Here is a 15,390-nt window from a genome sequence, read left to right on the forward strand (position 1 = left end):
TTGAGACCTCGGGGTCTCGTTCACTGATGTGATGTCGACTTCTCTGTTGCTCCATTAAGTGAAGTTTAGGTGGTTTGTCTATTGAGTGATGCATTAATTTGGCTCCTCTTCCCTCCTTTGTTGTGGATTAGGCGTTGCTTGTTAGTCTGGATATGAGTTATAGGTTCATCAGCTTGGACAGTGGAGGTTCTTCGTATTCTTTGAGTTTGGGTCACACCTTGCGGATGGAGGATGTAGTAAGATCCGGGAGGTGGTGATGCTGCCCCTTTCTCCTTACCGGCTTAGAGGACGAGTGCGGTGGAGCTTAGTTGAGCGCTATTAAGCACCTGGGTGTGTGTTGTCTCGTCGTTTGCTGGAACTTAGGTTCAGTTCATTATCCCAGCCCGGACTATGAGGGCAGTCCTTGAGCGGGTTTGAATCTGCGGCTATGAGGGAAAGCAACTTGTTCGAGCAGGCATTTGAATCAGCTTCTTGCTAGCATTGTGTGCCTCATGTTCTGGTTTCGAGTTTCTCCACTGTTGTTTGTCTCGGTTCAACCTATCATCCGACTTGTCAAGAATTTTATCAGTACTTATTGTCCTGTTCGCTCTAAAGCAGAACGGCTCTAAGTTCGATTGCTTTTGATTCCATGTTTTTTACCTTTTTTTGCCGTGGAATCAAGTCTAGAGATTTTGTAATTTGTTAACACATCTTGTAAGTCTCAAAGTTCATTTCTGAAATGATATTTACACTTTAGCAAAAAAAAAAGATAATAACAAACGATAAGACGGTTGTTAAATAATTATAAATGTAAGTTACACAACATCAAGGTACTTTTTATTTATTAAAGAACACGCAGAAACATGACATGACATCACTCCGGGGAAAATAAAACACACACACACAAACAACACATGACATCATCACTCAAAGGAAATAAAACAAAACACACAACAACACATGACATCACTCAGAATTACAAAGCATGAACCTTACATCAAAGGAACAAGCTCGTACTTCATTATTACACCAATGCATCGGAACATAACTCAGAACTTCAAACCGGAATCTTTCAGCTTCTCCTCCATGATCATGTCGATTTTCTTCCCCATCTCCGGAGTTAGATAATTCTTCCAGTCACCAACTATCCCTTTGCGGAAATGGTTCTTGTATTCAATGCCATTGATCGATTTTCCTGTCTTGTTAACCTCCAAGCTGCTGAGGCTAGTCAGAGAGCACATCTCCAAGATCTCATCCACGGATCCATTACTCTCTTCTTCCTCAGAAAAGGGACAGCCCAAGAACTCTGCAAGTCTCTTGAGCTGACCACGAGTATCTGCCTTCACTTCATCGTACTTCATAAACAGAACACGCTTAGGGTTTTCCAAGCTAGCTTTCCAGTAACTCAAGATCTGATCCCAAAACGGACCAAACAAGCAAACCCCACTGCAGAAAGACTCGAACATAGACTCGAGAATGCTTCTGTCCTCTTCTTTATTGAGACACCTGCAAATGATATGCCAACGTGACACCAGAGAATCCTTAGCATCCCTGCAAATGTACACTACCTTGCAAGGAGAGTCTTTGAGAGCTTCTTTCAGCGTAAGGAACGGCATGTGAGTCGAGAAGAGCCTTGGAGATGACGATAAGAGCTTGGTCAAGTCCGGTTCTGGGGTGTCGCGGTACAGATTCATCTCAAGAACCGGTACGAGGTTATGAGGGTTGTTGGAGAAAAGTGGATGTTGATCCTCGGAAGAACGGTTCTTGGATCTCTCGAAGAGCGCCACGGTGAGTGCCTTGAGCCATAAGGTGCCGCATTTGGGGAATGATGCGACGATGACAACGGTGTCTTGAGGCTGAAAACCTCTCTGGACATTGAGGACACCTTGGAGAAAGTTGTAGTAATACCAAGAACCTTGGTACTTGCAGAGGTTTCCACCAAGGTACTCTTTCTCCGAAGGAAGTGAAGAGATTAGAGTCTTGGTCTCTTCGGTTAAATCTTCTTCTCTCAAGTTCATCCAAAACTGTTTCTTCTCCATTTTTTTTTTTTTTTTACAATTTGTGTGTTTGCTTCAAACCCCTAGCTCAGCATCGCTATTTATATTGAAAATCTTGTATACTATACCTAAAAAGGTAGTTATGAAGTATAAAAGAAACAAATATGAAAAATAGATACATATGCTAAATAATTCAGAGTAAGAAAAATATCAAGAAAATTGATAAATAATGAATTTATTATGATATGTTTCTATATTTCTTGATTATTTTCTTACTATAAACTTAAATAACATAACAATAAGTCAACATTTTAAGAAAATCCTGACTTGTTAGCTGTATTAACAAGTATATCTAAATTAAATTAATGTAAATTTTATATTTGTTAGTATGACTTTCATTTTTCAAGAAAGTTAATAAAGTCATGCATGCACTAGTTATTCATTTTGACATAAATGTAATGAGTCATATAAAGCAGAAGGTAGGAATATATCTTAGTCCCTTTTATTTAAATCGAATCATTATAAGACCTACAAGAAAAATGCTCTTTTGGTTATGCCTCCTCAAAACCATGTTGTTACGGACCACTCTTACTATTTGAAACAAAATATAGAGTTTGTACGATGGATATAAAACCTGATTGTTAAAGAAGGATGATAGTCTATCTTTCTTTGTTTTCTTTTTATCAAACCTTTTCATTAAAACTTAAACAACTTAAACAACAGAGTTTCCAACCAGAGAGGGGTTGTTCTGCAACCGAAACAGAGCGTTTTTCGCCAACTTGTCAGCTGGATCATTACATGAATGAGCAATAAAATGGAAAGAGATAGAAGAGAAGGAACTACTCAACACGCCTAAGTCATGAAGTATTCCTCGGATAGGCGTCACAGTTTTGATACCTGTGATTGCATCAACAAGACTCTTAGCATCCGAGCAACAGATTATGTCTTTAACACCAGAGGAGATGGCCTTCAAAAGGCCAGCTTTCATCTGAGCAACAGATTATGTCTTTTCTTTGTTTTCTTGTGCAACTTTTTAATAAAAGGTGCACAACACGAAAAAAATTCATATAAAATCACTATAACTCTCGTTTAATCACGTATATCTGTGAAGTTCTGATGAGTTTATTAGTACTAGTATGATTACACCTATAATTTTTTTTCTGATAAAGAATAGTAGGTTAAAAATTAAAATTTAAAAAGATTCCAAAGTATTCTTTTAATGTTTTATTCTGCTGCCATGCCAAGGTTTCTTTTAACTTTCCAATTCACGTGCTTCTCAGTTCTCAACTCGCTGCTATCAATTCGTACCCCTAGTAGCTCTGTCTTTGGCTTAGCCTGTGCGAATCTAGTCGAGATCTATATGAAGGTTCAGTTGAATATCATAGCGTCTACGGTCTAGGACATAAATCACTTTAATCCAGACGTTGTATTTGATGGTTCAGTTGAACATCATAGCGTAGCTAGGACATAAATCACTTTCATCCAGACGTTGTAATGGGTAAGAAGATGCAGCTTTCTTCTAGATTTTTGACCAGATTCTGATTCTCTTTTTTTTCCGCCAATATTTTTAAACGTACCAATATTAAAAATGTATAGAATTTTTTTTTTTTTTGCAAATGAAAAATGTATAGAATTTCACATATTATTTATAACGTTTTTTTATAACATTATTTATCTGACCGTGTATACAAAATGTTAAATATACGGTGCAGAACTTCTCATCATAGGATGCCCCTTTTCCAAAAAAAAAAAACTTCTTATCATAGTAACTTTCCTATCGCAGGTTCGATTATAGCTTAGGTTCTGCAACTTTTATTTTTTATTTTATTGCTAAGGTAGTTATAGTTTAGCATAACCAAGAAGTAAATTGTTTCAGATGTAAAAAAAAGAAGTAAATTGTTTCATATTTCATATATTTAATCTTGTAACTAATCCTTTGGTTCCCTACGTTTGAAAATTTTTATTCTCTTTTATTTTTTTTCTAAAAAGATGTCAACTTTTTATCTTTAGTATTATATCTGTAAATATAATACTTCAGAATAAATTAAACAATTAATACAATATTTTCTAAAAATTAACTTCATAAAAATTTATTTATATATATAAACAGACAACTTTTTATAGCATATCTAAAATCTATGATTATTTTTCAAACGGAAACAATTAACACAATTTTAAATGTATCATATTATCTTATATAACAACACATAATCTTATAATTAACAAATTTTGTAAAATTTTAAAAGAGAATAAAAAGTTGACGTCTTTTTAGAAAAATTTCATATTTCATATTTAATCTTGTAACTAATCGTTTGGTTCCCTACGTTAAGAACATAGAAGATGCATTGTAGCTTTAACGGTAGGACTTTAACGCACAAAGCCGACCGAGGATTCCTTGGCTAATTAATCACAATTTGCAAAATATGGTAAACTAAGAGAAATGATAGTAACGGTTTAAATGATCTGATAAAAACGTGAGGCGAGAGAAAAATCAGGTATAAACAATTTGGGATAAGAGCCAAACGTTGTCCACAGCTTGCACGTACGTAATACATACACATTATCGCTATTCTTTATCCATTTTCTATTACTGAAACCGTATCTCTTCGCTTATCTACATGCATTCGTAACTATATATATATACAGACTTCTCTTAATTTTGTTGTTTACTATTAGGATAACGAAACACAAACATCTCGACAAGAACTCAACTCTATGTTCTTAATTTTTGTTCAATAAACCTTGTTTTACTTTTGGTATAAGACTTGAAAAGAAAAGAAAACCAAATAACTATCATTGACGAAAAGATGAGCGTTCACGCTGGTAGTCTCATCTGGACAACGAATGAGGAAGATGTTGAAAGAGTTTCAAGATCCTCAGCAAAAGATTCATCTGATTCAACAGAGGAAGAAGCCTCCTCTTCTTTTTCTTCTAATGGGGCTTTTGACGATTTATCAGACCTCATCTCTCAGCTACCGACCATGTAATGACTCTGTCCTCTTCGTGAAACCTTTTACTTTCCGGGTTATATAAAGAACATAAGTAATAATCCATAGAGATTGATCAGTATAGGGGGTTACTAATATAAAGCAATCAAAGGGTCTCAGAATGATTTCTTCATGCTGATCCTCTTTTGATTGATCACATATATTGTTGACAGTTTATTTTTTTGGTTGTGTTGTTTCACAGCAACGAGAAGAAAGGTCTTTCAAAGCATTACAAAGGCAAATCCCAGTCATTCACATCTCTAGCAAATGTCACATGCCTTGCGGATCTTGTGAAGAGAAGACCAAGAATGAAGACATGCAGGAGCTCTGGAAGCAAAGAGCTATATCGACCCAATGCTACAATCTCCATGAAAGCCACAAGAACATCATCATCTTCAACTCATTCCAATTCAAGACTAATTAACCTTAAAACCTTTTTATGATTCACCTAAATCAGTTCAATGACATGATCAAAACAAACTTTCGGAATCGGTTTAACATTGTAATCATTTGTGTACAAGGTCGCCCAAAATAAATGAAAACAAAAGATAATTTAGAGTTTAAAGAACCGTCTTTCTCACAAGTTGTACAAAAGAAGAAAAAAATGCCAGAACAGATAAGTACTCTGGTCTTTTGAGTAGTTTAATTGTGATAGTGATGGAATCAAATCTTGTAAACAGGGGTGATTCCAAGAAGGTGGAAGCATTTCCGCATCACTACAGCCGTCGCTTCACAAAGTAGGAGACGGCTTGCCTCTTCTGGTGAACCAATGACCTGTAACAAAAGTTCATATTTTTAAGTGAGATCCAAATAATGGGCTATGCAGTTTGATATCAAACTATTAAAAAAAACGTAGAATGTCAAGAAACCACACCTGATGAATGGAGTAGAAGGAGGTGTAGCGTTCAGATAAATCGTAGAGGTAGTGACACAGCACGTTCGGCAACAAGTTGCTGCAAGCTTCCTCAACCGTCTGCAAATCGTTCACACATGGTTGTACTATTTGTCCATCTTGTTACCCAGAAAAAGAAATCAAATTTGAAAGTAGTATGTAATGATGAGCATGTGTTACCTCAGCAAATCGAAGCAAGTGAAGCCCTAGTGCTCGTTCTTCAGGATGATCCAATGCTAGCTTTTCTGTCTGCAATAAAGAAGACGTTGAAAAGTAAGAATAACTCTTCATCGCACGTTGTGAGGTAAGGGTTATAACTGAGTCTCCGCAAGGTGTTTAAGGATCCATCAGATAAGAAAAATGTGAAATTAGATAGCACAAACCCAAGATTACATAAAAGAAAAGATAACCCCACAAAAATCAATCTTAAGATTTCCCGATTTAAATGCTCACTATCGACACTGGCATGGAGTTAACAGTTAAACACTTGTGAAAATTGTTTAAGCTTTCAAACCAAATAGATAGAGACAATGGGAAAGTTCAGCTGTAGACTAGTCAAGAGGAAGAACAGAGGAACAATGAATGAACTCAAGTGATCTATGAACATGCAGCAAAAATACCTTTTTCAGCTCATCTATGTCTTTGCCAGATTTTCTGATGATTGAACAGATCCGAGCATGAGCGTAAAGAAGGTAAACGGCTGTATTTCCCTGCTCATGACATGTGTGAGACCAATAAGCATGGCTAGGATGACTGCATGATGCAACTATGTAAACTAGGCGGCAAATTCCAGTACCTTGTCACTAAGCATTTGATCAAAGTTGAAAGTATAATTTGTCAATCTGTTGTTCTTCAGATCAGCATACCTTGAAAGAATATTAAACAAAACCGCATGTTAAAATGCCAAGTATCAAAACATCTGGTTGAAAATTCATCATACTTGTTCAGTTTGATTGAAAAAAAACTAAAACGAGAATAGACAAAATACTCACTTCACCGCGCCATATCCAACTGCCTCAGCTGTTTGGTCAAGCTCCTCGGGAGTCCATTCTTTGTCCTTACCTAAACAGAGAAACAGCATATAAAGGATGAACACATAACTAAACAAAGTTAATGGTTCAACGAGCTGCAAAAATTTAGATACCACGCTCAATAAGGGCAGTTTTACTGCGAGTCTTGGCCTCATCTAGCAAATCAACTAGGCGGACTACATCTGAAGATCGAGTTCTAAATCGCTTGCCATCGACCCCAAGGACGAGACCAAATCCAACATGGTCCACTCTAGGGTAAGTTTTATCACTGTCTGGAAGCCAACCTGCTTTTCTGGCAGCCTGATTCATAGTAACAAGATAACGACAGTCACAACCGACAGTTTTAAGCAAGACAAGTAGAAAATAGAAATGAAAATATTCATCAACCCTACTTTGAAGAACATATTAAAGTGTTGCTGCTGGCCAACATCGGTGACATATACAATCCACTCAGCTTTCTCCTCATTAAGCCGATACCTGGGACAGGAAGATTTAGTATCGGCAGAGAACTCATTATTAAACGATAGGCAAGTTCAGATACTTCAGTAAATACAAACACAATACATCATCATATATGAGATTTATTTTCCAAAAATTGAAACTAAAATACGAATTTTATAGGAGAAAAGATAACCCACCAAAGAGCAGTCAGATCAGTTGAGGCATAGTTAAAACCACCGTCACTCTTTACAACCATGAGGGGGATGTTGAAGCCTTCGAGGAAAATCACACGGGCACCCTCACTTTCTTCAATCAACCCCTTGCTATCCAACTTCCCGATTACGTCAGCGATGTAGGGGTTGTAAAAGCTTTCACCCTGGCATGAATCGAGTATTTTTCATTAACCATCCATATACCTCTTATCTTTCTATTTTGTCTCAAATAATATAGTACCGATTTCTCTTATTTTACCTTCTCTTCAAGCTCAACTTTAAGGCGCTGATAAACCTTGGCAAATTCGGTTCGGCTGATTTCACAAATCTTAGCCCAAGCGTTGCGGTAAATAGGATCTCCACCCTACACCGAAGAAACGGAAAAAAAAAAGAGAGATAATTGAGTAATTTAGATCTTGCAACCAAGGCAGCTGCATATTGACACACTGCCAAACAGAAGAAAGCACAGATTTGGAGAAATGTTGTTTACCTGTAGACGGACCACAGCCTTTTGTGCTTTTTCCTTGAAGTCCGAATCACTATCAAATTTACTCTTTGATGCTTTGTAAAACGTCTGTCAGATGACAGATGAAAATAGAAATTAAATTGATATAGTTCTTCACATATTACGTATTATGCCATTATAGGTACAAAGAAAAGCCATATGATGTAAAGCAACTGACCTGAAGATCTCCAATGGCTGTCTCAGTCACACTCTCAGTATCAGGAAATTTCTCAAAGAGATACTCAATGAGCATGCCAAACTGCAGAACAAAAACGGCTTTTAATTCTTTGATAAACATTGGAATACAACAACAAAGCACTTGGTTTCAAGGTTAAGAAATTATCTGAAGAGCAGAAAAAATAGCTACCTGTGTTCCCCAGTCACCAACATGGTTTCTGCGTAGAACTTCAACCTTTGAGTACTCGAGCATGCGAGCTAGCGTGTCACCGATGATGGTTGATCTCAGGTGACCAACATGCATTTCTTTAGCAATGTTGGGAGAGGAAAAATCAACCACGGCTCTCTTAACTGGAAGGGTAGGCGCCCATGTGTCAATCCCGTCGATGAGCATTTTTTCAATACTCTGCATATTAGAAAACAACCAAGCTACACATAAATAACTTATACGAAGATTAAAAAAAACGATTATACGAGTGCGCAATACAACAGGAGCACCTTAGCCATCCACTTGCTTGATAGTACAAGATTAACAAAACCAGGGCCAGCTACAGAGCAAGTTTCAACCATCTCTGAAACAGGTAGATTCTTCGAAATGGCCTATGTGAAAAACGGAACAAAACAATATAAGATCAATTAATAATCTGCTACAGGACATAGAGAGCATACAAAAGCCCCGGAATTCTAAAGACCAAACAAACCACCAACCTGTCCAACAGCTGGAGGACCCCTGAACTGAGTGCCCTTTCCTTTAATAACGGACCATAGACCCATTGCATTGTTACTGCAGACAAGAATATAATGTAAAAGAAAAATCTAATTTAACAAAGCCAAAAAGTAACTTAATTTTAACTTTATAGTTCCATTTGAATAAAGTGAAAGAGAGAGTGAGCACCATTGGTAATCTCCAGGTTTTCCAGGAAGAGAGGCAGCAACCTCGGTCTCAACACTAGTTCCATCAGGAACAGTTAATCTCAGAGAAGCATCAAAGAGCTTCTCGACCTCGCGTTTTAGATTCCCCGTGAACTCTTGATTCTGTTACAGCACTCAAAATATCAGTTATAGAAACGGTGAAGTGAAAGAAGAGTATTATATAACATAAATCTGTCTCGTGGGTTAAAACAAAGAAAAAACTATGACTTACAGCTGCCATGGTTGCCACTGACTTTGATCTTGTCGCAAAAGCAAGTCTCCTAGTCGTCGCTCTCAGTACACCTGTCTAGGTTACAAAACAACACAAGCGGAATCAGTACACGCAAAATAGCAATAGCAAACCCTATTAAAAAGCTAATTAAACGCTTTTGATACACATCATGGTTCAACAACTAGTGGAATAGAAATGTCTCTCCATAACCTAAAAGCTCGAGAAGCAATAAGATAAATGTAGGCGAGAGCAGAAACCACAAAAGTAGAGATAACGAAAGAGAAGAGGGAAGATTAAAGCTCAGAGAGAGGATTTTACCAGACAGGGAAGAAGAAGAGGACAGATAAGCTAAGTGAGGAGAACGAGAAAGAAGATTGAAGGAACAGAGAGATGACGGCGGTGTAGCTGTAACCGGGAAAAGGGTTAGCCTCATTGCCATAGCTATAATACTAAGCTCATTTTTCCTTTTTTCATTTTTTTAAGAAAATAAATATTTTTTTCTTAAAGCAAACCAGGTGTTGGGCCAGGCCCAGTAAGCAAATTAGGTAACTGAGTTCCAAGTGTTTCAAACGCGAACGTGATTTAGCGTTTCCAAACAACTTAGCGGCTGCGATCGCCAGATCAGGGAAGCGCACAAAACAACGGAAAATTTACAGCGTCAAGGAGGAAGAAGAAGAAGAAGGGAGGAGGGATCGTACCACGGTGGATGATATCAAAGGATCGGCGGAACACGGCGGCGGGCTGACGTATTAGAGCCAGTGGCGAGAGCTGTAACGTTAGGGTTTTTGATACTGGAAGGACTGAAATGAGTTGTTAGAAGCTCGTTAGATATTTATTTCCACATTATCTTAGTATTATTTCGCAGATTATACCTTGTCAACCTTTTTTTGTCACATTACCTTGTCAACCAAATTAATTTGACTCTTTGAAATTTGAATAATGAATCCTTTGGTTAATCCTCAGTTAACCAGTGGTGGGACCCGAACCGACCAATAGTCAGATATGAACCGGTTGTTTTGAAATTTCACAGAATTCAACCGGTTGGACCGAGATATCAGTCAATGATTTAAAACCATGCTATAAATTAGATCTAATTATTATCAAAACAACTGTTATGAAAGGGGAATTTTCAAAAATACCACTTTGAAGGTACCATTATTCATCTTTATCACCCTTCATTAAAAGTAGTGGTAAAAGTGGTTAGTGTAAACATGAAAAGTGGTACTATGAAAATGGTATTTTTGGCAATTTCTCGTTATGAAATGATGTAGATGAAAGAATAATAATTGAAGTTAAACGTCATGTTAGTACTAAGATTGAATCAAAATGATTTGGGATTAAGATTTCAGTTAGTTTAATCTTCATTCAATTACCACACTTGGGATTTATCAATTTACATTTTTTTGGTAAAGAGTTTCGTCAAAACTACTTACATTGATCATACAAAGAAACTGACAGGGATGCGTTTATTGATATCGGATGTGGCAAAGCTTTAAACAATACACAAGAGTGAAAATAAATTATGAAATCAAGAATATGATTTCTACATAAACTAAAAAAATAAAAATCAAAACGAATGTGCTCAGAATAGAAACCCAAACGCCAGAGTGGCTACGGTGGCGACAAAAGCAGGGATAGACAAGGAAGCGTCAGAGGTAGGGCTCGGAGCTGGAGCCTCCACGGCGGCAGCCTGTTGCAGAGCAGAGAAAGCCATCATAACCACCAAGACAGCCTCAACGAGTTTCATCTTCGTTGCCTCCATTGTTAATTCTTGAGAAAGCAAACAACGAGATCGTTTTATCTGTTTGTGTGTTTTTTGTGGTGTTTGCTATGGTTCTGTGACTGTGTGTTATATATATACACATGGATACGTGTTAATTAGCCAACTGTCTATGGATCACTTTTCAGTTTAATTAGCACCAACCTGATTAATCATTTTTGAATTAACCAACACAAGAACATTAATATGTGTTTGAGCTCATCAACTAAGATATTTGAAAATAATTTAAAAATAAACAGCTGGAAAGAACAATGCAGCCGATTTTAGTTGTTAAGTATACTATCTGGTGTTTTTCTTGGAGAGATGGATATAATATGTCGATTCAAAGATTATACAGTTCATAATAGGAACGCTTTCGTTAATAAAAAGTAAAGTATATATGAAACTGTTATTTTTTTCCCTGTGCCAGTCGTGAAATGAATAGAAAATGAGAAAATAAGAGAACCAATGAGCTGTGTGGATGTCTATTTATAGGTAAAGAATATGGAATTATGGACTATGATTGATGGCACATTGGCACCATGTGCTCTTAGCTCAATCCATATCCATTTATACCCCAATTATTTCTCAGATATTTGTTAAAAGAAGAAGTTATAAATGGAAATTTCCAGTTTCTTATACAACAATACACGATAAAGTAAATTATTCACAAGGCGGACCAAAAAGAGAGTAAATTGTTCATATAACGTGTTTTAATTCTTGGAAGCCAAGAAACCAGAAACGCACAAAAAGAAAACGAGAGATTAAAAGAGTTGGTTTTGAACAAACACCAATCCTTTATCTTAGAAAGTGTAAATTATATCAGCTACGGAGACGGAAAGATTGGGACATGCGATCAAATGAAAAAATGAAGATAATTTAAAATATTAATGTTTATCCAATTTGTTCATTACCTTAAATTCAAACGACAAACAAGCAAGCCTACTTGACCTGGAAAAAGAAATTTGACATATACGGACGATGACAAGCTGCGAGGATCTGGAAGCGACCAAAAGAATTATTTTCCAAGAAGATATGAACACACTTAAAGCAAATCGACAACAGCTCCATTAGTCGTCTTAAAACATTCCGAGGTGCTTTCAGAACCCGATTGAACGGTCAACGGTGTTTCAAGTGCATATTAAACTCAAATTTACGGTCTAACTATCACCAAAGACAAGAAAATGTTCCCAAATCTTTAAATGTTCTTCAGGGATCCAAACTCTAATCAGGATTATGATTCTTTTAGCAAGGAACTACAAAGTAAAAACAGAGTGACTGCAACGAATTAAAAAAAAATAATAATAAAAGGGAAACTTTACAAAAGAAGAGAGCATGATCACATATTGATCACTCAAAATGCAGATGGAAGTGATTCTGATATGTAGCGATGGCAGCTGAAGATGAGCTATAAGCGAAAGCGTGATCACGATCGTCTTCTTCTTCTTCTTCTTCTTCGTCGACTTCAGGATAAAGCAAACCTGGCGGAGGAAGACAGAGAACAGTCAAAAACCATACGGCGTATCGGCCCAGTTCCTGGAGCGGGAAGAAGCAGACAAGGTCAAGCATTTCCCGGCTGCTTATGCGATCCGACGGGGGGATACGCCGTAGTTCCTGCCAAACCTCAGCCGAGAAAAGGGCTACCGACATAACACTCCCGCCGTTGAACACCATATGCCCCGTACAGTGTTTATTCAGATAAGGTTTGTGTATTATTTGAAGAGACGACGATTCCGTGATCTCTGTGTGTTGAGTATACAAAGAGGTCAGGATTTACTTTTTTCAAGAACTTAATCCCTTTTGTGATTTTGCTACGTTGACTTGAATGTTTCATTATCTATCATTACACATCAGTTTGTGCCTAATCCGATTTACTTTTCTGCTCATATAATATTCGTAAATTAATTTTTTGTTTAGAGGTCCACTAGACATTTTTGTACTGCGGAGTTGGAAACACATATCATGAGATCAAAACACAGGACTACTAAATCCTAATACCGGTTAATAAAATACATTTTTGGTGCGTCTATGTTCTGTTTTTGCAGCATAATGTTTTCACGACATAAAACAAGGATATACTGTATAATCGATTATTTTGATAATTAGTAAATAACATACTTCCCATGAAAAAGAAAACATATACAAGGCAAACATATATGTCAACACCTGAAAACGTAAAAGACTTCGATAGGATGGGCCACATATTAAAAGCCCAAAGACCAAACTATGACAAGTTGAAACAATCCGGTGGTTGGAGTGTGGTAATTAAATTTGAGACATTAGTGTCACAGTCCTGCTTTAGTCCTTTTGGGGCACTGTGTGACAATCTAGGGTTCTTGGCTCCTCTGTTATCCTCTCCCGTGAGAAAAAAAAAACGAATCAACTTTGGGGTCAGTGTTATCTGTGAAACGCTAGGGAGTTTTGTGAAACTGCGACTGGAGAAATAGGACCATCTCCGACTTGGTCAAACTCTTCTTCTGGTCTCATTGAGTCATTGTCATTTTATAAACTATTTAACCATGTTAATTAATGGTCTTTATTTTGTTCCTTTTTTTTATTCGGATTTGTGTTTAACCCTTTCGGTTTCTCTAATCTGCAGGATCCAAATCGTGTTTCTCTCACATGGACATCATCAGTGCATTGTCGGATGATTTGCTCTTGCGGATATTGTCACTTGTTCCTACAAAAGATGTCGTGGCCACAAGTCTTTTGTCCAAAAGATGGCGATCTCTCTGGAAGTCAGTACCCAAACTTGCTTACAATGATAGCCAGCACACTGGTGACTACAAGATCTTCTCTCAGTTCGTTTACAGGTCTTTGCTCTCAAATAAAGCACCAATACTAGACAAGTTATATCTAAAACTTGGCGCTGACTGTCCCTTCATAGATATCGAACTGTGGATTACTATCGCACTAAGTCGCCCTCTGCGTGAGCTAGAAATTGATGTTGTTTCCAAGGAAAGGTCTCTTATTCTGCCGAGTAGCCTATATATATACCTCGGACACACTAGAGCTCTTGTCACTCAGCAATTGCGTTTTCCTGAACGTTCCTCTGTCCGTTTGTCTCCCGTCTCTAAAAACTCTGAGCCTGGAGCTTGTCGATTACACTGACAACGATACTCTACCACGTCTTATATCCTGCTGTCCAAATCTTGAAGTCTTGTTTGTGGAACGACATATTGGAGACGAAACAACTGATTCCATTGTCGTCGCGCATTAACTATGTTAGACAAAAATTCTGGGACATGTGATCGGTTTGTGGTGGATGCTCCTGCTATGAAGTACCTTAAAATTACAGATTCTATGGCTTACGAACTCCGTCAAATGGAGAATATGCCTGAGTTGGTGGAGGCTTCCGTTTGCATTACTAAAGGAGCAGCCCACAAGTTTCTAAAGGCTCTTACTTCTGTCCACCGCCTTTCACTATCTTTATCACTTTCAGAGGTAATAACTAATCTTTGAACCTTGTAATGAATTGTTTGTTATTCCGCTTTATATATCTCTTTTATATGAAAAAAAAAATACAGGTTATGCATCCTTGTGGTATGATATTCAATCAGCTTGTTCATCTCGAATTGTTCACAACCGAAGGCTGGTGGGATCTTCTTACTTGTATGCTCCAAGATTCTCCTAAACTGCGATTTCTCAGACTCAGCAATGCATGTTGTCGGTCTCTATAATCTGCTTTTATCCGGTTTTGTGTCCCGATAATCATATATTGGACTGACTGATAATTATATCTTTGGTCTCTTAGAACAACTTAAGAAGTGAAAGCAAAGAGACCCCTATTGGTTGGAGGCCGCCGAGTTCTGTTCCCGAGTGTTTGTTGTGTAGTATTGAGGCTTTTGTGTGGATTGGGTACAAGGGGAGACAAGGGGATAGAGAGGTGGCAACGTTTGTCCTAAAGAATGCTGCTTGTTTGAAGAAAGCGACATTCTCTCCAGATTCTACTGATGTGGGAGAGAAGTATCAGATGCTCAAGGTGTTGGCATCTGTACCTACAGCGGCCAGCTCGTTTCAGCTTCTATTCGACTGAACAAATGATAAAAACATGTCGTTTTGGCTTTTTGTAGTTAAGGTCACATGTCTCGTGTCAACCTTGTTCTGTTCACTGAGGCAAAAACCTTCAACTTAGTCCTGGCCATTAGTTTAGTTGATTGGTCTACTTCATCCTAACCTTTTGAACGGTATTGATAAAAAAACAGATTAAAACTTTTGATTATACAACGGAGCGCCTTGTAAGGAGGGAAGCAAAGACAGAAACAT

At 37.5% G+C, this 15,390-nt stretch overlaps 6 protein-coding genes across 10 annotated transcripts; 2 read left to right on the plus strand and 4 right to left on the minus strand.

Moving 5' to 3' along the window:
* Window positions 1–794: 794 nt before the first annotated feature.
* On the minus strand, window positions 795–2,065 carry LOC108837286 (cytosolic sulfotransferase 3). The gene has a single exon (XM_018610346.2). The coding sequence runs from the start codon at window positions 2,016–2,018 to the stop codon at window positions 1,029–1,031; it is 990 nt and encodes a 329-aa protein (XP_018465848.2). The 5' UTR covers window positions 2,019–2,065; the 3' UTR covers window positions 795–1,028.
* A 2,557-nt stretch (window positions 2,066–4,622) lies between these two features.
* Window positions 4,623–5,531, plus strand: LOC108843271 (protein OXIDATIVE STRESS 3). The gene is made up of 2 exons (XM_018616426.2): window positions 4,623–4,959; window positions 5,166–5,531. Exons 1-2 carry the CDS (start codon window positions 4,784–4,786, stop codon window positions 5,404–5,406), a joined length of 417 nt encoding a protein of 138 aa, XP_018471928.1. The 5' UTR covers window positions 4,623–4,783; the 3' UTR covers window positions 5,407–5,531.
* Window positions 5,426–10,217, minus strand: LOC108843318 (arginine--tRNA ligase, chloroplastic/mitochondrial). Of its 5 annotated transcripts, XM_057003241.1 has the most exons (19): window positions 10,064–10,194; window positions 9,684–9,770; window positions 9,366–9,440; window positions 9,117–9,256; window positions 8,930–9,005; window positions 8,720–8,821; window positions 8,412–8,627; window positions 8,223–8,303; window positions 8,030–8,113; window positions 7,799–7,903; window positions 7,525–7,703; window positions 7,279–7,363; window positions 7,000–7,186; window positions 6,848–6,917; window positions 6,652–6,721; window positions 6,476–6,565; window positions 6,036–6,104; window positions 5,838–5,936; window positions 5,426–5,737 (listed from the first exon to the last, which is right to left on the minus strand). In XM_057003241.1, the coding sequence occupies exons 3-19, from the start codon at window positions 9,372–9,374 to the stop codon at window positions 5,627–5,629; spliced, it is 1,773 nt and encodes a 590-aa protein (XP_056859221.1). In that variant the 5' UTR covers window positions 9,375–9,440; window positions 9,684–9,770; window positions 10,064–10,194; the 3' UTR covers window positions 5,426–5,626. The 5 variants fall into 5 exon arrangements, with proteins under 5 accessions (XP_056859221.1, XP_018471995.1, XP_018471996.1 ...); XM_018616493.2 differs by lacking the exon at window positions 9,684–9,770 and having other exon boundaries at window positions 9,366–9,436; window positions 10,064–10,217; XM_018616494.2 differs by lacking the exon at window positions 9,684–9,770 and having other exon boundaries at window positions 10,064–10,213.
* Window positions 10,218–10,806: 589 nt separating this feature from the next.
* Window positions 10,807–11,272, minus strand: LOC108841118 (arabinogalactan protein 13-like). The gene has a single exon (XM_018613901.2). It carries the CDS (start codon window positions 11,125–11,127, stop codon window positions 10,948–10,950), a length of 180 nt encoding a protein of 59 aa, XP_018469403.1. The 5' UTR covers window positions 11,128–11,272; the 3' UTR covers window positions 10,807–10,947.
* A 1,202-nt stretch (window positions 11,273–12,474) lies between these two features.
* LOC130508701 (uncharacterized) lies at window positions 12,475–12,798 on the minus strand. The gene has a single exon (XM_057004344.1). It carries the CDS (start codon window positions 12,796–12,798, stop codon window positions 12,475–12,477), a length of 324 nt encoding a protein of 107 aa, XP_056860324.1.
* A 595-nt stretch (window positions 12,799–13,393) lies between these two features.
* On the plus strand, window positions 13,394–15,351 carry LOC108843543 (F-box/FBD/LRR-repeat protein At4g26340-like). Its single transcript, XM_018616762.2, is given in 6 exon segments — window positions 13,394–13,587; window positions 13,724–14,112; window positions 14,114–14,330; window positions 14,333–14,568; window positions 14,652–14,783; window positions 14,879–15,351. Coding segments are annotated over 5 exon segments (1,233 nt in total). The 5' UTR covers window positions 13,394–13,587; window positions 13,724–13,746; the 3' UTR covers window positions 15,161–15,351.
* The last annotated feature ends 39 nt before the right edge of the window (window positions 15,352–15,390 follow it).

The sequence above is a fragment of the Raphanus sativus genome, chromosome 2, assembly GCF_000801105.2.
Source record: "Raphanus sativus cultivar WK10039 chromosome 2, ASM80110v3, whole genome shotgun sequence".
Taxonomy (NCBI): domain Eukaryota; kingdom Viridiplantae; phylum Streptophyta; class Magnoliopsida; order Brassicales; family Brassicaceae; genus Raphanus; species Raphanus sativus.

Excerpts from the sequence above, each read along its gene's own strand:
- LOC108843271 (XM_018616426.2), top strand. The coding sequence starts at position 4,784 with ATGAGCGTTCACGCTGGTAGTCTCATCTGGACAACGAATGAGGAAGAT. Across the intron at positions 4,960-5,165 it reads ATCTCTCAGCTACCGACCAT|CAACGAGAAGAAAGGTCTTT; the intron begins GTAATGACTCTG and ends GTTGTTTCACAG.
- LOC108837286 (XM_018610346.2), bottom strand. The coding sequence starts at position 2,018 with ATGGAGAAGAAACAGTTTTGGATGAACTTGAGAGAAGAAGATTTAACC.
- LOC130508701 (XM_057004344.1), bottom strand. The coding sequence starts at position 12,798 with ATGGTGTTCAACGGCGGGAGTGTTATGTCGGTAGCCCTTTTCTCGGCT.
- LOC108843318 (XM_018616491.2), bottom strand. The coding sequence starts at position 9,804 with ATGGCAATGAGGCTAACCCTTTTCCCGGTTACAGCTACACCGCCGTCA. Across the intron at positions 9,006-9,116 it reads AAACCTGGAGATTACCAATG|TAACAATGCAATGGGTCTAT; the intron begins GTGCTCACTCTC and ends TCTTGTCTGCAG. Across the intron at positions 5,937-6,035 it reads ACTTGCTTCGATTTGCTGAG|ACGGTTGAGGAAGCTTGCAG; the intron begins GTAACACATGCT and ends AACGATTTGCAG.
- LOC108841118 (XM_018613901.2), bottom strand. The coding sequence starts at position 11,127 with ATGGAGGCAACGAAGATGAAACTCGTTGAGGCTGTCTTGGTGGTTATG.